Source organism: Scyliorhinus torazame, chromosome 4 (genome assembly GCF_047496885.1).
Source record: "Scyliorhinus torazame isolate Kashiwa2021f chromosome 4, sScyTor2.1, whole genome shotgun sequence".
In the NCBI taxonomy this organism is placed as follows: Eukaryota; Metazoa; Chordata; class Chondrichthyes; order Carcharhiniformes; family Scyliorhinidae; genus Scyliorhinus; species Scyliorhinus torazame.
In genome coordinates, this window is record NC_092710.1 from 349,918,373 (window position 1) to 349,940,257 (window position 21,885).

At 45.5% G+C, this 21,885-nt stretch overlaps 1 protein-coding gene across 1 annotated transcript in view; it reads right to left on the reverse strand.

Moving 5' to 3' along the window:
• The window catches only part of LOC140411509 (dynein axonemal heavy chain 6-like), a 1,703,852-nt gene that overhangs the window by 1,149,171 nt on the left and 532,796 nt on the right, over positions 1 to 21,885 (reverse strand). The window contains exon 21 of the mRNA XM_072500595.1: positions 17,856 to 18,043. Within this exon, the coding sequence (XP_072356696.1) occupies positions 17,856 to 18,043 (188 nt within the window). The remainder of the gene's footprint in view (positions 1 to 17,855; positions 18,044 to 21,885) is intronic.

The window sequence follows — 21,885 nt, forward strand, 5'->3', positions numbered from 1 at the left end:
AATGAACATGTTACACAGAGAGGTGTGGAATGAACATGTTACACAGAGCGGTGTGGAATGAACATGTTACACAGCGAGGTGGAGACTGAACATATTACATAGATAGGTGTAGAATGAACATGTTACACAGAGCGGTGTAGAATGAATATGTTACACAGAGCGGTGTAGAATGAACATGTTACACAGAGAGGTGTGGAATGAACATGTTACACAGAGCGGTGTGGAATGAACATGTTACACAGCGAGGTGTAGAATGAACATGTTACACAGAGAGGTGTGGAATGAACATGTTACACAGAGAGGTGTAGAATGAACATGTTACACAGAGAGGTGTGGAATGAACATGTTACACAGAGAGGTGTAGAATGAACATGTTACACAGAGAGGTGTGGAATGAACATGTTACACAGAGAGGTGTGGAATGAACCTGTTACACAGAGAGATGTGGAATGAACATGTTACACAGAGAGGTGTAGACTGAACATGTTACACAGCGAGGTGTGGAATGAACATGTTACACAGAGCGGTGTAGAATGAACATGTTACACAGAGAGATGTGGAATGAACATGTTACACAGAGAGGTGTAGACTGAACATGTTAAACAGAGAGATGTGGAATGAATATGTTACACAGAGCGGTGTAGAATGAACATGTTACACAGAGAGATGTGGAATGAACCTGTTACACAGAGAGGTGTAGACTGAACATGTTACACAGCGAGGTGTGGAATGAACATGTTACACAGCGAGGTGTAGACTGAACATGTTACACAGCGAGGTGTGGAATGAACATGTTACACAGCGAGGTGTGGAATGAACATGTTACACAGAGAGGTGTAGAATGAACATGTTACACAGAGCGGTGTAGAATGAACATGTTACACAGAGAGATGTGGAATGAACATGTTACACAGAGAGGTGTAGAATGAACATGTTACACAGAGAGGTGTAGAATGAACATGTTACACAGAGCGGTGTAGAATGAACATGTTACACAGAGAGGTGTAGAATGAACATGTTACACAGAGAGGTGTAGACTGAACATGTTACACAGAGAGATGTGGAATGAACATGTTACACAGAGAGGTGTAGACTGAACATGTTACACAGAGAGGTGTGGAATGAACATGTTACACAGAGAGGTGTAGACTGAACATGTTACACAGAGAGGTGTAGAATGAACATGTTACACAGAGAGGTGTGGAATGAACATGTTACACAGAGCGGTGTGGAATGAACATGTTACACAGAGAGGTGTGGAATGAACATGTTACACAGCGAGGTGTAGAATGATCATGTTACACAGAGAGGTGTGGAATGAACATGTTACACAGAGAGGTGTAGAATGAACATGTTACACAGAGAGGTGTGGAATGAACATGTTACACAGAGAGGTGTAGAATGAACATGTTACACAGAGAGGTGTGGAATGAACATGTTACACAGAGAGGTGTGGAATGAACCTGTTACACAGAGAGATGTGGAATGAACATGTTACACAGAGAGGTGTAGACTGAACATGTTACACAGCGAGGTGTGGAATGAACATGTTACACAGAGCGGTGTAGAATGAATATGTTACACAGAGAGATGTGGAATGAACATGTTACACAGAGAGGTGTAGACTGAACATGTTACACAGCGAGGTGTGGAATGAACCTGTTACACAGAGAGATGTGGAATGAATATGTTACACAGAGAGATGTGGAATGAATATGTTACACAGAGAGATGTGGAATGAATATGTTACACAGAGCGGTGTAGAATGAACATGTTACACAGAGAGATGTGGAATGAACCTGTTACACAGAGAGGTGTAGACTGAACATGTTACACAGCGAGGTGTGGAATGAACATGTTACACAGCGAGGTGTGGAATGAACATGTTACACAGAGAGGTGTAGAATGAACATGTTACACAGAGCGGTGTGGAATGAACATGTTACACAGAGCGGTGTAGAATGAACATGTTACACAGAGCGGTGTGGAATGAACATGTTACACAGAGCGGTGTAGAATGAACATGTTACACAGAGAGGTGTAGAATGAACATGTTACACAGAGAGGTGTAGAATGAACATGTTACACAGAGCGGTGTAGAATGAACATGTTACACAGAGAGATGTGGAATGAACATGTTACACAGAGAGGTGTAGAATGAACATGTTACACAGAGAGGTGTAGAATGAACATGTTACACAGAGCGGTGTAGAATGAACATGTTACACAGAGAGGTGTAGAATGAACATGTTACACAGAGAGGTGTAGAATGAACATGTTACACAGAGAGGTGTAGAATGAACATGTTACACAGAGAGGTGTAGAATGAACATGTTACACAGAGAGGTGTAGAATGAACCTGTTACACAGAGAGGTGTGGAATGAACATGTTACACAGAGCGGTGTAGAATGAACATGTTACACAGAGAGGTGTAGAATGAACATGTTACACAGAGAGGTGTAGAATGAACATGTTACACAGAGAGGTGTAGAATGAACATGTTACACAGCGAGGTGTGGAATGAACATGTTACACAGAGCGGTGTAGAATGAACATGTTACACAGAGAGGTGTAGAATGAACATGTTACACAGAGAGGTGTAGAATGAACATGTTACACAGCGAGGTGTGGAATGAACATGTTACACAGAGAGGTGTAGAATGAACATGTTACACAGAGAGGTGTGGAATGAACATGTTACACAGAGAGGTGTAGACTGAACATTTTACACAGAGCGGTGTAGAATGAACATTTTACACAGAGCGGTGTAGAATGAACATGTTACACAGAGAGGTGTAGAATGAACATGTTACACAGAGAGGTGTGGAATGAACATGTTACACAGAGAGGTGTAGAATGAACCTGTTACACAGAGAGGTGTGGAATGAACATGTTACACAGAGCGGTGTAGAATGAACATGTTACACAGAGAGGTGTAGAATGAACATGTTACACAGAGAGGTGTAGAATGAACATGTTACACAGAGAGGTGTAGAATGAACATGTTACACAGCGAGGTGTGGAATGAACATGTTACACAGAGCGGTGTAGAATGAACATGTTACACAGAGAGGTGTAGAATGAACATGTTACACAGAGAGGTGTAGAATGAACATGTTACACAGCGAGGTGTGGAATGAACATGTTACACAGAGAGGTGTAGAATGAACATGTTACACAGAGAGGTGTGGAATGAACATGTTACACAGAGAGGTGTAGACTGAACATTTTACACAGAGCGGTGTAGAATGAACATTTTACACAGAACGGTGTAGAATGAACATGTTACACAGAGAGGTGTAGAATGAACATGTTACACAGAGAGGTGTGGAATGAACATGTTACACAGAGAGGTGTAGAATGAACATGTTACACAGAGAGGTGTGGAATGAACATGTTACACAGAGAGGTGTAGACTGAACATTTTACACAGAGCGGTGTAGAATGAACATGTTACACAGAAAGGTGTAGAATGAACATGTTACACAGAGAGGTGTAGAATGAACATGTTACACAGAGAGGTGTGGAATGAACATGTTACACAGAGAGGTGTAGAATGAACATGTTACACAGAGAGGTGTAGAATGAACATGTTACACAGAGAGGTGTGGAATGAACATATTACATAGATAGGTGTAGACTGAACATGTTACACAGCGAGGTGTGGAATGAACATGTTACACAGAGAGGTGTAGAATGAACATGTTACACAGAGAGGTGTAGAATGAACATGTTACACAGAGAGGTGTAGAATGAACATGTTACACAGCGAGGTGTGGAATGAACATGTTACACAGAGAGGTGTAGAATGAACATGTTACACAGAGAGGTGTGGAATGAACATGTTACACAGAGAGGTGTAGACTGAACATTTTACACAGAGCGGTGTAGAATGAACATTTTACACAGAGCGGTGTAGAATGAACATGTTACACAGAGAGGTGTAGAATGAACATGTTACACAGAGAGGTGTGGAATGAACATGTTACACAGAGAGGTGTAGAATGAACATGTTACACAGAGAGGTGTGGAATGAACATGTTACACAGAGAGGTGTAGACTGAACATTTTACACAGAGCGGTGTAGAATGAACATGTTACACAGAGAGGTGTAGAATGAACATGTTACACAGAGAGGTGTAGAATGAACATGTTACACAGAGAGGTGTGGAATGAACATGTTACACAGAGAGGTGTAGAATGAACATGTTACACAGAGAGGTGTAGAATGAACATGTTACACAGAGAGGTGTGGAATGAACATATTACATAGATAGGTGTAGACTGAACATGTTACACAGCGAGGTGTGGAATGAACATGTTACACAGAGAGGTGTAGAATGAACATGTTACACAGAGAGATGTGGAATGAACATGTTACACAGAGCGGTGTGGAATGAATATGTTACACAGAGAGATGTGGAATGAACATGTTACACAGAGAGGTGTGGAATGAACATATTACATAGATAGGTGTATACTGAACATGTTACACAGCGAGGTGTGGAATGAACATGTTACACAGAGCGGTGTAGAATGAACCTGTTACACAGAGAGATGTGGAATGAACCTGTTACACAGAGAGGTGTGGAATGAACATGTTACACAGAGAGATGTGGAATGAACATGTTACACAGAGAGGTGTAGACTGAACATGTTACACAGCGAGGAGTGGAATGAATATGTTACACAGAGAGATGTGGAATCAACATGTTACACAGAGAGGTGTGGAATGAACATATTACATAGATAGGTGTAGACTGAACATGTTACACAGCGAGGTGTGGAATGAACATGTTACACAGAGCGGTGTAGAATGAACCTGTTACACAGAGAGGTGTAGACTGAACATGTTACACAGCGAGGTGTAGAATGAACATGTTACACAGCGAGGTGTGGAATGAACCTGTTACACAGAGAGGTGCAGAATGAACATGTTACACAGAGAGGTGTAGAATGAACATGTTACACAGAGCGGTGTGGAATGAATATGTTACACAGAGCGGTGTAGAATGAACATGTTACACAGAGAGGTGTAGAATGAACATGTTACACAGAGAGGTGTAGAATGAACATGTTACACAGAGAGGTGTAGAATGAACATGTTACACAGAGCGGTGTAGAATGAACATGTTACACAGAGCGGTGTGGAATGAATATGTTACACAGAGCGGTGTAGAATGAACATGTTACACAGAGAGGTGTAGAATGAACATGTTACACAGAGAGGTGTAGAATGAACATGTTACACAGAGAGGTGTAGAATGAACATGTTACACAGAGAGGTGTAGAATGAACATGTTACACAGAGAGGTGTGGAATGAACATGTTACACAGAGAGGTGTAGAATGAACATGTTACACAGAGAGGTGTGGAATGAACATGTTACACAGAGAGGTGTAGACTGAACATGTTACACAGCGAGGTGTGGAATGAACATGTTACACAGAGAGGTGTAGAATGAACATTTTACACAGAGCGGTGTAGAATGAACATGTTACACAGAGAGGTGTGGAATGAACATGTTACACAGAGAGGTGCAGACTGAACATGTTACACAGAGAGATGTGGAATGAACATGTTACACAGAGCGGTGTGGAATGAACATGTTACACAGAGAGGTGTAGAATGAACATGTTACACAGAGAGGTGTAGAATGAACATGTTACACAGAGAGGTGTGGAATGAACATATTACATAGATAGGTGTAGACTGAACATGTTACACAGCGAGGTGTGGAATGAACATGTTACACAGAGAGGTGTAGAATGAACATGTTACACAGAGAGATGTGGAATGAACATGTTACACAGAGCGGGGTGGAATGAATATGTTACACAGAGAGATGTGGAATGAACCTGTTACACAGAGAGGTGTAGACTGAACATGTTACACAGAGAGGTGTGGAATGAACATATTACATAGATAGGTGTAGACTGAACATGTTACACAGCGAGGTGTGGAATGAACCTGTTACACAGAGCGGTGTAGAATGAACCTGTTACACAGAGAGGTGTAGACTGAACATGTTACACAGAGAGGTGTGGAATGAACATATTACATAGATAGGTGTAGACTGAACATGTTACACAGCGAGGTGTGGAATGAACCTGTTACACAGAGCGGTGTAGAATGAACCTGTTACACAGAGAGGTGTAGAATGAACATGTTACACAGAGCGGTGTAGAATGAACATGTTACACAGAGCGGTGTGGAATGAACATGTTACACAGAGCGGTGTGGAATGAACCTGTTACACAGAGAGATGTAGAATGAACCTGTTACACAGAGCGGTGTAGAATGAACCTGTTACACAGAGAGGTGTAGAATGAACATGTTACACAGAGAGGTGTAGAATGAACATGTTACACAGAGAGGTGTAGAATGAATATGTTACACAGAGAGATGTGGAATGAACATGTTACACAGAGAGGTGTAGAATGAACATGTTACACAGCGAGGTGTGGAATGAACCTGTTACACAGAGAGGTGTAGAATGAACATGTTACACAGAGCGGTGTAGAATGAACATGTTACACAGAGCGGTGTGGAATGAACATGTTACACAGAGCGGTGTGGAATGAACCTGTTACACAGAGAGATGTAGAATGAACCTGTTACACAGAGCGGTGTAGAATGAACCTGTTACACAGCGAGGTGTAGAATGAACCTGTTACACAGAGAGGTGTAGAATGAACATGTTACACAGAGCGGTGTAGATTGAATATGTTACACAGAGAGATGTGGAATGAACATGTTACACAGAGAGATGTGGAATGAACATGTTACACAGCGAGGTGTAGAATGAACCTGTTACACAGAGAGGTGTAGAATGAACATGTTACACAGAGAGATGTGGAATGAACATGTTACACAGAGAGATGTGGAATGAACATGTTACACAGCGAGGTGTGGAATGAACCTGTTACACAGAGAGGTGTAGAATGAACCTGTTACACAGAGAGGTGTAGAATGAACATGTTACACAGAGCGGTGTAGAATGAACATGTTACACAGAGAGGTGTGGAATGAATATGTTACACAGAGAGGTGTGGAATGAACATGTTACACAGAGAGGTGTAGAATGAACATGTTACACAGAGAGGTGTAGAATGAACATGTTACACAGAGAGGTGTAGAATGAACATGTTACACAGAGAGGTGTAGAATGAACATGTTACACAGAGAGATGTGGAATGAACATGTTACACAGAGAGGTGTGGAATGAACATATTACATAGATAGGTGTAGACTGAACATGTTACACAGCGAGGTGTGGAATGAACATGTTACACAGAGCGGTGTAGAATGAACCTGTTACACAGAGCGGTGTAGAATGAACATGTTACACAGAGCGGTGTAGAATGAACATGTTACACAGAGAGATGTGGAATGAACATGTTACACAGAGCGGTGTAGAATGAACATGTTACACAGAGAGGTGTGGAATGAACATATTACATAGATAGGTGTAGACTGAACATGTTACACAGAGAGGTGTGGAATGAACATGTTACACAGAGCGGTGTAGAATGAACATGTTACACAGAGAGGTGTGGAATGAACATGTTACACAGAGAGGTGTGGAATGAACATGTTACACAGCGAGGTGTAGAATGAACATGTTACACAGAGAGGTGTGGAATGAACATGTTACACAGAGCGGTGTGGAATGAACATGTTACACAGAGCGGTGTGGAATGAACCTGTTACACAGAGATAGGTTACATAGATAGGTGTAGAATGAACATTTTACACAGAACGGTGTAGAATGAACATGTTACACAGAGAGGTGTCGAATGAACATGTTACACAGAGCGGTGTAGAATGAACATGTTACACAGCGAGGTGTAGACTGAACATGTTACACAGAGAGGTGTGGAATGAACATGTTACACAGAGCGGTGTAGAATGAACCTGTTACACAGAGAGGTGTGGAATGAACATATTACATAGATAGGTGTGGAATGAACATGTTACACAGCGAGGTGTAGAATGAACATGTTACACAGAGAGGTGTGGAATGAACATATTACATAGATAGGTGTAGACTGAACATGTTACACAGCGAGGTGTGGAATGAACATGTTACACAGAGAGGTGTAGAATGAACATGTTACACAGAGCGGTGTGGAATGAATATGTTACACAGAGCGGTGTGGAATGAACATGTTACACAGAGAGATGTGGAATGAACATGTTACACAGAGAGGTGTAGAATGAACATGTTACACAGAGCGGTGTAGAATGAACATGTTACACAGAGCGGTGTAGAATGAACATGTTACACAGAGCGGTGTAGAATGAACATGTTACACAGAGCGGTGTGGAATGAATATGTTACACAGAGCGGTGTGGAATGAACCTGTTACACAGAGAGGTGTAGAATGAACATGTTACACAGAGAGGTGTAGAATGAACATGTTGCACAGAGAGGTGTGGAATGAATATGTTACACAGAGAGGTGTGGAATGAACATGTTACACAGAGAGGTGTGGAATGAACATGTTACACAGAGAGGTGTAGAATGAACATGTTACACAGAGAGGTGTAGAATGAACATGTTACACAGAGCGGTGTAGAATGAACATGTTACACAGAGCGGTGTGGAATGAATATGTTACACAGAGCGGTGTAGACTGAACATGTTACACAGAGAGGTGGAGACTGAACATATTACATAGATAGGTGTAGAATGAACATTTTACACAGAGCGGTGTAGAATGAACATGTTACACAGAGAGGTGTCGAATGAACATGTTACACAGAGCGGTGTAGAATGAACATGTTACACAGAGCGGTGTAGAATGAACATGTTACACAGAGCGGTGTGGAATGAATATGTTACACAGAGCGGTGTAGAATGAACAAGTTACACAGAGCGGTGTGGAATGAATATGTTACACAGAGCGGTGTAGACTGAACATGTTACACAGAGAGGTGTAGACTGAACATGTTACATCGAGAGGTGCAGAATGAACATGTTACACAGAGCGGTGTGGAATGAATATGTTACACAGAGCGGTGTGGAATGAATATGTTACACAGAGCGGTGTAGAATGAACATGTTACACAGAGCGGTGTGGAATGAATATGTTACACAGAGCGGTGTAGACTGAACATGTTACACAGAGAGGTGTGGAATGAATATGTTACACAGAGAGGTGTGGAATGAACATGTTACACAGAGAGGTGTAGAATGAACATGTTACACAGAGAGGTGTAGAATGAACATGTTACACAGAGAGGTGTAGAATGAACATGTTACACAGAGAGGTGTAGAATGAACATGTTACACAGAGAGATGTGGAATGAACATGTTACACAGAGAGGTGTGGAATGAACATATTACATAGATAGGTGTAGACTGAACATGTTACACAGCGAGGTGTGGAATGAACATGTTACACAGAGCGGTGTAGAATGAACCTGTTACACAGAGCGGTGTAGAATGAACATGTTACACAGAGCGGTGTAGAATGAACATGTTACACAGAGAGATGTGGAATGAACATGTTACACAGAGCGGTGTAGAATGAACATGTTACACAGAGAGGTGTGGAATGAACATATTACATAGATAGGTGTAGACTGAACATGTTACACAGAGAGGTGTGGAATGAACATGTTACACAGAGCGGTGTAGAATGAACATGTTACACAGAGAGGTGTGGAATGAACATGTTACACAGAGAGGTGTGGAATGAACATGTTACACAGCGAGGTGTAGAATGAACATGTTACACAGAGAGGTGTGGAATGAACATGTTACACAGAGCGGTGTGGAATGAACATGTTACACAGAGCGGTGTGGAATGAACCTGTTACACAGAGATAGGTTACATAGATAGGTGTAGAATGAACATTTTACACAGAGCGGTGTAGAATGAACATGTTACACAGAGAGGTGTCGAATGAACATGTTACACAGAGCGGTGTAGAATGAACATGTTACACAGCGAGGTGTAGACTGAACATGTTACACAGAGAGGTGTGGAATGAACATGTTACACAGAGCGGTGTAGAATGAACCTGTTACACAGAGAGGTGTGGAATGAACATATTACATAGATAGGTGTGGAATGAACATGTTACACAGCGAGGTGTAGAATGAACATGTTACACAGAGAGGTGTGGAATGAACATATTACATAGATAGGTGTAGACTGAACATGTTACACAGCGAGGTGTGGAATGAACATGTTACACAGAGAGGTGTAGAATGAACATGTTACACAGAGCGGTGTGGAATGAATATGTTACACAGAGCGGTGTGGAATGAACATGTTACACAGAGAGATGTGGAATGAACATGTTACACAGAGAGGTGTAGAATGAACATGTTACACAGAGCGGTGTAGAATGAACATGTTACACAGAGCGGTGTAGAATGAACATGTTACACAGAGCGGTGTAGAATGAACATGTTACACAGAGCGGTGTGGAATGAATATGTTACACAGAGCGGTGTGGAATGAACCTGTTACACAGAGAGGTGTAGAATGAACATGTTACACAGAGAGGTGTAGAATGAACATGTTACACAGAGAAGTGTGGAATGAATATGTTACACAGAGAGGTGTGGAATGAACATGTTACACAGAGAGGTGTGGAATGAACATGTTACACAGAGAGGTGTAGAATGAACATGTTACACAGAGAGGTGTAGAATGAACATGTTACACAGAGCGGTGTAGAATGAACATGTTACACAGAGCGGTGTGGAATGAATATGTTACACAGAGCGGTGTAGACTGAACATGTTACACAGAGAGGTGGAGACTGAACATATTACATAGATAGGTGTAGAATGAACATTTTACACAGAGCGGTGTAGAATGAACATGTTACACAGAGAGGTGTCGAATGAACATGTTACACAGAGCGGTGTAGAATGAACATGTTACACAGAGCGGTGTAGAATGAACATGTTACACAGAGCGGTGTGGAATGAATATGTTACACAGAGCGGTGTAGAATGAACATGTTACACAGAGCGGTGTGGAATGAATATGTTACACAGAGCGGTGTAGACTGAACATGTTACACAGAGAGGTGTAGACTGAACATGTTACATCGAGAGGTGCAGAATGAACATGTTACACAGAGCGGTGTGGAATGAATATGTTACACAGAGCGGTGTGGAATGAATATGTTACACAGAGCGGTGTAGAATGAACATGTTACACAGAGCGGTGTGGAATGAATATGTTACACAGAGCGGTGTAGACTGAACATGTTACATCGAGAGGTGCAGAATGAACATGTTACACAGAGCGGTGTGGAATGAATATGTTACACAGAGCGGTGTGGAATGAATATGTTACACAGAGCGGTGTAGAATGAACATGTTACACAGAGCGGTGTGGAATGAATATGTTACACAGAGCGGTGTAGACTGAACATGTTACACAGAGAGGTGTAGACTGAACATGTTACACAGAGAGGTGGAGACTGAACATATTACATAGATAGGTGTAGAATGAACATTTTACACAGAGCGGTGTAGAATGAACATGTTACACAGAGAGGTGTCGAATGAACATGTTACATCGAGAGGTGCAGAATGAACATGTTATACAGAGAGGTGTCGACTGAACATATTAGATAGGGAGTTGTAGAACAAACATGTCAAGAGTGACTTCCGGTTGCGGCGATGACCAGCTAAGCCGCACGTTTCGGCTGCTCCAGCTCGAACGGACCTTCGGGCTCTTTTAAGAGCCCCAACGGGGAATTTTTTCGGGACGAAACCCGGTGTGGGGTGAGACAACAGGGAGTCCCCCCCAACGAAAAAGAAAAATATCGGCGGCGGCGGCCAGATCGCGAAGAATCCTCGAGGACAGGGGCAGAAGGAAAAAGGAGCAATGTGGCGGCGGAGGGAGCCCAGGCGACATGGGGGCCGGACCAAGATGAATTTTTGAGACGGTGTGTGGAGCTGCTTAAGAAGGAGGTGCTGGCCCCGATGCTACAAGCAATTGAGGGGCTTAAGGAGGCACAAAAGACCCAGGAGATGGAGCTCCGCGTGGTGGAGCAGAAGGTGACGGACAATGAGGACGAGATTCTGGGCCTGGCGGTCAAAACGCAGACGCACGAGGCGCTCCACAAAAAGTGCATTGAAAGGATTGAAGTCCTAGAAAACAGATCACGGAGAAAGAACCTTCGGATCCTGGGTCTCCCCGAGGGAGTGGAAGGAGCGGACGGCGGGGCTTACGTGAGCACGATGCTATGCTCGCTAATGGGAGCTGAGGCCCCCTCTGGCCCCTTGGAAGTGGAAGGGGCCCATCAGGTCCCTGCGAGGAGACCAAAGGCGGGAGAACCACCTAGGGCGACGATCGTGCGATTTCATCGCTTCAATGATAGAGAGGTGGTTCTGAGATGGGCCAAAAAGGTACGAAGTAGTAGATGGGAGAATGCGGTGGTACGGGCGTACCAGGATTGGAGTGCAGAGGTGGCGAGAAGGAGGGCGAGTTTTAATCGAGCCAAGGAGGTGCTACACAAGAAGGTGAAGTTCGGGATGTTGCAGCCGGCGCGACTGTGGGTCACGCACCAGGAGAGGCATCACTACTTCGAAACGGCGGAAGAAGCATGGACCTTCATTAAAAATGAGAAGCTGGATCAGAACTGAGGAACTGATGTTGGAGGGGAAACTACAATGCTGATGTATATAGAGGTGTAAATTGGGGAGGGGGGGACACTGAGAAATGTGGGCGCCGGTGGGGGGGAAGAAGAGACATAGGCGGGGGATGGGGAATGGGAGTGGGGCGGCAGAGGGAGCTGCGCCACGAGGGGCTGGACGGCTCTAGAGAACACGGGGCTTATTGTTCTTGTTCCCGCGCCAGAAAGATGATGGCGGGAAGATAGGCGCAAGGTAGATGGGAGTTCCCCATACGGGGGGGTCAAGGAGAGAGCGGGAGAAGCCGGGGTCAGTTGAAGTCAGCTGACCTTCGGAAGCAATATGGGGGGGAGTATTCATGATAGATGGGGATCTAGCGGGGAGAGGGGGGGGCGCGGGGGGGAGGATAACTGGGTTGCTGCTGTAGAGATCGAAGAGGAACTGGTAAAAGAAAAGGTGGTCGGGGCGGGAATGCGCCGCCTGGGGAACGGGTGGGTGCGCGGAACCGGGACGTGGGACTGGCCTAGAGAGGGTGATGGCTAGTCGACAGGGGAGGAGGGCAGGTAGCCCCCCAGTTCGGCTGATCACGTGGAACGTGAGAGGCCTAAATGGGCCGATTAAAAGGGCCCGAATGTTCACGCACTTGAAAGGACTGAGGGCAGACGTGGTTATGCTTCAGGAGACACACCTGAAGGTGGCGGACCAAGTTAGGTTAAGGAAAGGATGGGTGGGACAGGTGTTCCACTCAGGGCTGGATGCAAAGAACAGAGAGGTGGCCATACTGGTGGGGAAACGGGTGTCATTCGAAGCTAGGAACATTGTAGCAGACAGCGGAGGCAGATATCTGGTGGTGAGTGGCAGACTGGAGGGAATGGAGGTCGTGTTGGTTAACGTATATGCCCCGAATTGGGATGATGCGGGATTTATGAAGCGGATGCTGGGACGTATCCCGGACCTGGAGGTAGGAAACCTGATAATGGGGGGGGAACTTCAACACCGTGTTGGACCCAGGGTTAGATAGATCTAGATCTAGGACTGGATGAAGGCCGGCAGCGGCCAAAGTGCTTAGGGGGTTTATGGACCAAATGGGGGGAGTGGATCCGTGGCGATTTGTTAGGCCGATGGCCAAAGAGTTCTCCTTCTTCTCCCATGTTCACAAGGTGTATTCCCGGATAGATTTCTTTGTTTTGGGAAGGTCACTGATCTCGAGGGTGGAAGGAACTGAGTACTCAGCCATAGCTGTTTCAGATCATGCCCCACACTGGGTGGACCTGGAACTAGGAGAGGAGAGGGAGCAGCGTTCACTCTGGCGACTGGATGTGGGATTACTGGCGGATGAGGGAGTCTGTGGAAGGGTGCGGGGATGTATCGAAAGGTACCTGGAGGCCAATGATGACGGGGAGGTCCGAGTGGGAGTAGTATGGGAAGCACTAAAGGCAGTGGTCAGAGGAGAGCTGATCTCCATCAGGGCCCACAAGGGGAAAATAGAGGCCAAGGAAAGGGAAAGACTACTGGGGGAGATTTTGAGGGTAGATAAAGAATACGCGGAGGCCCCGGGTGAAGGATTATACAGGGAGAGGCGACGACTCCAGACGGAGTTCAACCTGTTGATCACAAGGCGGGCGGAGGCACAGTGGAGGAAGGCACAGGGGATGAGATATGAATATGGGGAAAAGGCGAGTCGCCTGTTGGCCCATCAGCTGCGAAAGAGGACAGCGGCGAGGGAGATAGGGAGAATTAGGGATGAAAAGGGAGCTACGGTACGGAGAGCAGGGAAGATAAACGAGGTGTTTAAGACCTTTTACGAGAGACTATATAGGTCCCAACCCCCGGAGGGAAAAGAGGAGATGCGGCAGTTTTTGGACCAATTAAGGTTCCCGAGGGTGGAGGAGCAGGAGGTGGAAGGCCTGGGGGCGCCGATTGGGGTGGACGAGGTTACCAAGGGGCTGGGGAACATGCAGGCAGGGAAGGCCCCGGGACCAGATGGGTTCCCGGTGGAATTCTATAGAAAATATGTGGACTTGTTGGCCCCGCTGCTGGTAAGGACCTTTAACGAGGCCAGAGAAGGGGGGACCCTACCCCCGACAATGTCGGAGGCGACGATATCGCTAATCTTGAAGCGGGATAAAGATCCGCTGCAGTGCGGGTCCTATAGGCCTATCTCACTGCGAAATGTGGACGCTAAGTTGCTAGCAAAGGTGCTGGCAACGAGGATAGAGGATTGTGTCCCGGGGGTGGTGCACGAAGACCAGGCAGGGTTCGTAAAGGGGAGACAACTAAATGTCAACGTGCGACGGCTATTAGGGGTGATAATGATGGGTGAGCAGAGGGGGAGGCAGAGATAGTGGCGGCACTGGATGCAGAGAAGGCATTTGACAGGGTGGAGTGGGAGTATCTATGGGAGGTGCTGAGGAGGTTTGGGTTCGGGGACGGGTTTGTCAGCTGGGTTAAATTCCTCTATGGGGCCCCAACGGCAAGTGTGGTCACAGGTCGGCAAAGGTCGGAGTATTACACAGGGGAACAAGACAGGGATGCCCATTGTCCCCATTACTGTTCGCGTTGGCAATTGAACCACTGGCCATAGCGCTGAGAGACTCTAGAAAATGGAGAGGGGTGATTAGAGGGGGAGAGGAACACCAAGTGTCACTCTACGCGGATGACCTACTGCTGTATGTGACGGACCCAGTGGGGGGGATGACAGAGGTCATGCAGCTATTGAGGGAGTTTGGAGATTTTTCAGGATATAGGCTTAACATGGGAAAGAGTGAGCTTTTTGTGATACACCCTGGGGACCAGAGTAGAGGGATAGATGGCCTACCGCTAAGGAGAGTGGTAAGAAACTTCCGATACCTGGGGATTCAGATAGCCAGGAGCTGGGGAACCTTACACAGACTCAATCTGACACAGCTGGTGGAACAAATGGAAGAGGATTTCAAAAGGTGGGACATGCAGCCGCTGTCACTGGCGGGCAGAGTGCAGGTAATTAAGATGATGGTCCTCCCGAGGTTCCTATTTGTGTTCCAATGTCTCCCTATACTGATCTCTAAGGCCTTCTTTAAAAAAATAGATAGGAGCATCACGAGCTTCGTGTGGGCAGGGAAGGCCCCGAGGGTAAGGAGGGGGTTCCTACAACGTAGCAGAGACAGAGGGGGACTGGCGTTGCCAAATTTGGGCGACTACTACTGGGCTGCCAACGTGGCGATGATTCGTAAATGGATGATATGGGGAGAGGGAGCGGTGTGGATAAGGTTGGAGATGAAGTCCTGCAAAGGGACGAGTTTAAAAGCGCTGGTGACGGCGCCACTATCGCTCTCCACAAAAAAATTTACCACGAACCCAGTGGTGGCGGCAACATTAAGTATCTGGGGGCAATGGAGGCGACAGAGGGGTGTGCTGGGAGCCTCGGTGTGGTCCCCGATCAGGAACAACCATAGGTTTGCCCCAGGGAGGCTGGACGGAGGATTCCAGAGCTGGCACTGGGTAGGAATCAGGAGAGTGGGAGATTTATTTATAGACGGGACATTTGCGAGCTTGGGAGCGCTTGAGGAAAAGTATGGGCTGCCCCGGGGAAATTTCTTTAGATATATGCAGGTGAGAGCGTTCACGAAACAACTGGTGAGGGAGTTTCCGCTGCTCCCGACACAAGGGATCCAGGACAGGGTTCTTTCGGGGGGGGTGGGTCGGGGAGGGCAAAGTGTCAGAGATATACTGGGAGATGAGAGAAGAGGGGGAGGAGTTGGTGGGCGAACTGAAGAGAAAATGGGAAGAAGAGCTTGGGGAGGAGATTGAGGAGGGTTTGTGGGCTGATGCCCTAAGCAGGGTAAATTCCTCTTCCTCGTGTGCCAGGCTTAGCCTGATCCAATTTAAGGTGCTGCATAGAGCACACATAACGGGAGCAAGGTTGAGCAGGTTCTTCGGAGTGGAGGACAAGTGTGGGAGGTGCGGGGGAAGCCCGGCGAACCACACACATATGTTTTGGTTGTGTCCGGCACTGGAGGGGTATTGGAGGGGAGTGACGGGAGTGATCTCGAAGGTGGTGAAGGTCCGGGTCAAGCCAGGCTGGGGGTTAGCTATATTTGGAGTAGCGGATGAGCCGGGAGTGCAGGAGGCGAAAGAGGCCGATGTCGTGGCCTTTGCGTCCCTAGTAGTCCGGTGTAGGATTTTACTCATGTGGAAGGAAGCGAAACCCCCCCGGACTGGAGGCCTGGATAAACGATATGGCGGGGTTCATAAAACTAAAAGTTTGCGCTGAGAGGATCGGCTCAAGGATTCACCAGACGGTGGCAACCGTTCCTCGACTACCTAGCGGAACGTTAGAGGGAAGATAGATGGCCAGCAGCAGCAACCCAGGGTGAGGGGGGGGGAGGGAGGGGGGGTAAATTGTTTGGGTTTTTGGAGGGGGAGAGGGGGCGGGGGGTGATGCGCTAAGCGTCAAGAACCACAAAGACATGTGAGACTTTAACTCAGGCTTTAATATACTACATGGGAGGCTTACCCGACACAGACGACCCCAGACAGAATGGGGCCTGTCCCAGAAGAGGTTCTTATACTGACTCCCGGGGGAGTGGCTAAGGCGGAGCTCTCCGTGGCCAGGTCGGGTTACCTACCAGTGACCGAACCTCTGCAGAGTTACAGTACAATACACAGTATTACAGGGCCACGTTACGCACAACTATTATATGCTATGTACAATGGTAGGGAGGTACAGTGGTGTATCACCACAGGGGGGGAGTATTACTTCGTGTTATTTGGTTAGGTTATCATGTTAGTTAAACAATGTTATATTGCAGTTATCATGTTACCTTTTTTTTGATTTGTAAGGGAAAAAATTGTGTTTGAAAACTTTAATAAAATATATTTTTTTAAAAAAAGAACATGTCAAGAGTTGGACTGAACTTTTTACACAATGTGTACAAGCTGTAAAGTTTAGGCCTTGCTGTGTTTGAGTGTGAATGTCTGGGATGAGTGTGCGTTGTGTATTAAGCCCAGAATCACATGCAAGAGCTATTGAAGGTCACAGATAGAACTTCTAGCAATGGAGAGAAAAAGGGTAAGACCAAAATAATTCAACAAGGATTCCTCCATGATTTATAAGGCGTGCTTATTAAGAAGAAAACAAGGAGAAGGGAGAATGCAGTGCTGGTCTTTCATGTTCTGCTCAAGTAAACATTTACAAGGGATGTTTATGCTTATATCGCCTAAACCCATTACATACGTCAGCCCTTGTGGGGCAGGTCTTACCCGCAGCTTGGTGAGGTTTTCAAGTGTGAGGTTTTTGCCCTTGATTGAACGGCCAATAGTGTACTCAATGTTGTCCCAGTGCTGGGATTCCAGCCAGGGGTTCCTCAAGGCCACAATGACCGGCAGCGTCTCTTTGAAGTCAAGGACAGCCTGTTTCTGAAGAGGAACAATATCATTTGCTGGCAATCCTAAAGGAGCAAAGAAAATTGTCTGAATAATAAAAAAAGGATCTGAGCAATAAAAAGGTGCAACAAACTCCTTTAAGCTACCATTAACAGGACAATAACATGGCAGCACAGGGTTAGTCATCAATTAGAGTGCTAAAGACTAGTTTTCCAGGCCCTCAGATTAGTTTTCTAGTCAAGATCATTTTGTGATGGCTGTAACCGAACTCAGAATGCAATACGTGTATGGTTAAAATCGTTTCTGGTTTGTTTGCCAATTATCTGAAGTCTGTGCCCTCGTGGCCCACCCAACCATGGTGCAGTAGCACCAAAATTGGTTTGTGGTACACTGGGAACAAGAGGAGGCCATTTAGACTCTTTAGTCTGTTCTGACATTCGGGGAGACTATGGGAGATCTGTGACATAGCTCCATATGCACAACTTTGACTTTATCCCCCAGCATGTCGGGTTAAAGATTTAGCAATCTCAGATTTAACATAAACAATTGATCTAACATCAGCTACCATTAAAGAGGGTATCAAACTTCTCCCAGTTTTTGCAGATAAAACTTGTAGCAGCACGGTAGCAGAGTGGTTAAGCACTGTTCCTTCACAGCGCCAGGGACCCGGGTTCAGTTTGCGGCTTGGGTCACTGTCTGTGTGGAGTCTGCACGTTCTCCTCGTGTCTGCGTGGGTTTCCTCCGGGTGCTCCGGTTTCCTCCCACAAGTCCCGAAAGACGTGCTGTTAGGTGAATTGAACATTCTGAATTCTCCCTCAGTGTACCCGAACAGGCGCCGGAATGTGGCGTCTAGGGGATTTTCACAGTAACTTAATTAATAATAATAATAATCGCTTATTGTCACAAGTAGGCTTGAATGAAGTTACTGTGAAAAGCCCCTGGTCGCCACATTCCGGCGCCTGTTCGGGGAGGCCGGTGCGGGAATTGAACTCGCGCAGCTGGCCTTGTTCTGCATTACAAGCCAGCTGTTTATCCCACTTATTACAACAAAGATTATTATCATAAAATGTTTGCTAACTTCATTCCTGAGAGATCTAGCTGGATTTATTTAGGCTATATTCCCTCGCCCTAATTCCCCATTGAGTAGAAATACTTTTTCTCTATCATATCTGTACCCCTTAGTATCTTCAAAAATCTGATAAATCATCCCTTATCTGGCTAAATTCCAGAAAATACAACCTAGTTCGTATAATTTCTCCTTTTAATTCAGCCCTTGGTGTATGGGGATCATTCTGATAAACCTATGAAATGAAATGAAAATCGCTTATTGTCACAAGTAGGCTTCAAATTAAGTTACTGTGAAAAGCCCCTAGTCGCCACATTCCTGTTCGGGGAGGCTGGTACGGGAATTGAACCGTGCTGCTGGCCTGCCTTTGTCTGCTTTAAAAGCCAGCTCTTTAGCCCTGTGCTAAACCAGCCCCTTAATGCTGCACTCCCTGCACAGCCAATATATTCTTCCTGAAGTATGGTGCGCAGTACTGCTCTCAGTACTCCAGGTGTATGAACAGGGCTTGGTTCAACCGAAACATGACTTATGCCATTTTTCATTCTGGTCTTCTCCATATAAAGGTCAGTATTCCATCAGCTTTTTAATGTTTCTGTACTTTTCATGCCGTTTTAACAAGTTACATGCATTGACTCCTAAGATTCTCTGGAGCTCCACGATTTTGTGCTTCTCACCATTTTGGGTGTGCGCTGAACTATCCTTTATGAGGTCCAGAGTGAATGACTAACACGAGCCAACGGTACACTCCGGTTGCCAGTTTTGCCCAATTACTTGAATCTATTGATACGTTTTTGATAATGTTATATTTCCATCTACATTGTTCACAATGCTAGCCATCTTTAGGTCATTGGTAAACTTGGATATGTGTGTCATGATATGCAAACATGCAACCAATAAACACTCAGAGTAGGACTCAACCAATGGGCAGTCAGGACACTCAGAGGTGGCATCACCACAAGGGGGCATGACATAAACACGATAAAATGGATGAGGCACTCACACCCTGCCTCTTTCCACAGACAGACATCTAGAAAGTTAGGCAGGGTTGATCAGCAGCATCATAGCCCAACAGGTGGCTTAGAGCAAGCTGGTACAGTTAGACTGAGTTACTACAGTTAGATTAGCAGAGAGTCAAACTCATTTGAATGTTGTGTTATGCTGCTTTGGAGAACACAGGCTGCTACTTGATGCAGTCTTAACTAAAGGATGCTCCAGACTCTGAAATGAGTTCAACGTGTTTATTGAACTATTAACACAGTTCTCAAATGAGTTTGACTCTCTGCTAATCTAACTGTAGTAACTCAGTCTAACTGTACCAGCTTGCTCTAAGCCACGTGCTGGGGTGTGATGCTGCTGATCAACCCTGTCTAACTCTCTAGATGTCTGTCTGTGGAAAGAGGCAGGGTGTGAGGCCTCATCCCTTTTATAGTGTTTATGCCCCCTTGTGGTGATGCCACCTCTGAGTGTCCTGACTGCCCATTGGTTGTGTCCTATTCTGATTGTTCAATGTTTGCATATCATGACAATGTGGTTCTTTTTCCATCATCTAGGTCTCTAATAATTACAAAGGAGGAGAGTAGCTAAAGAAAACATTGGCCCCTGAGAGGCAGAAATAGGAGAAATGATCATGTAGAATATGAAAATGGTTGAATTTGTGCTGAATTTCACCCATGGAGATGTAAAAGAGCAGTCCAAACTGTTTTTGATGGCCGGCGCAGACACAATGGGCCAAAGGGTCTCTGGGTCCTGAGCCCACTTCTACAGGGAAAATGATCAAAGCAGAGAAGGTACTTCAACAAGAAGTACCTTCTCAGTCACTTTTGAAAAACTTTAATAAAAAATACAGAAAACAGCCAGGCTACATCTGTGAGGGGTGTGGGAACAGGCTTGGGGCAGGTGGATGCCAACCCATCTACAGTGTGGTCTTGGGTGCATCCCAACCCAGGCAAGCAAAGAGGACCTGTAGACCCCAGCTGGGTACCCGCCAACAGACAGATGAGCAGAAAGTTGGGAGACCAAAGGTTGACTCGAGAATCATTACCTACTTTTACCAAGGCTCTTGAAAGTAATTGCCCACCTATTTCATGGAGGTGGGTAACGTTTGTACGCCACAGACCTGCATTGACCAAAATAGTTAACACCAGGAACAGGGTCAAGAAGAGGGTAACCAAGGGGCTAATAAGGGTGATAAACGTAAAGTAATTCATCTTTGACAAAGAGTCATCCAGACTCTAAACATTAGCTCCCTTCTCTCGCCACAGATGCTGTCAGACCTGCTGAAGTTGTCCAGTATTTTCTGTTTTTGTTTCGGATTCCAGCACCCGCAGTAATTTGTTTTTATCTTTTATATTAAAGTTATTCATATCACCAGAAAACAGGGTCACTGTGCATTTGATTTGATTTGATTTATTGTCACATGTACCGAAGTACAGTGAAAAGTATTTTTCTGCGGCCAAGGGAACGTACACAGTATATACGTAGTAGACAAAAAGAATGTATGTATGATAATGCATAAATTATAGTAAATAAGATCGGTGAGTTACAGGCACATTTTCCCATGTGGAAATATGATTGTGTGCTGATAACAGAGGCCTGGCTCAAGGAAGGGCAGGACTGCGGATCAGGCGTTCCTGGGTAAAAGGTGTTCAGAAAAGATAGAAAAGGAGAAAGGTAGAGGTGCAGCATCAGTTAAGGAGTTCAGTACACTGCATGAGAAAGAGGATGTTCCAGGGAGTTCAAGGGCAGAATGAATTTGGCTGGAATTCAGAAACAAAATGGATGCAATTAAAAATCTCCAGGGAAATTACAGAGAGATGCAAACTGTAATGATTTAGGCCAGGC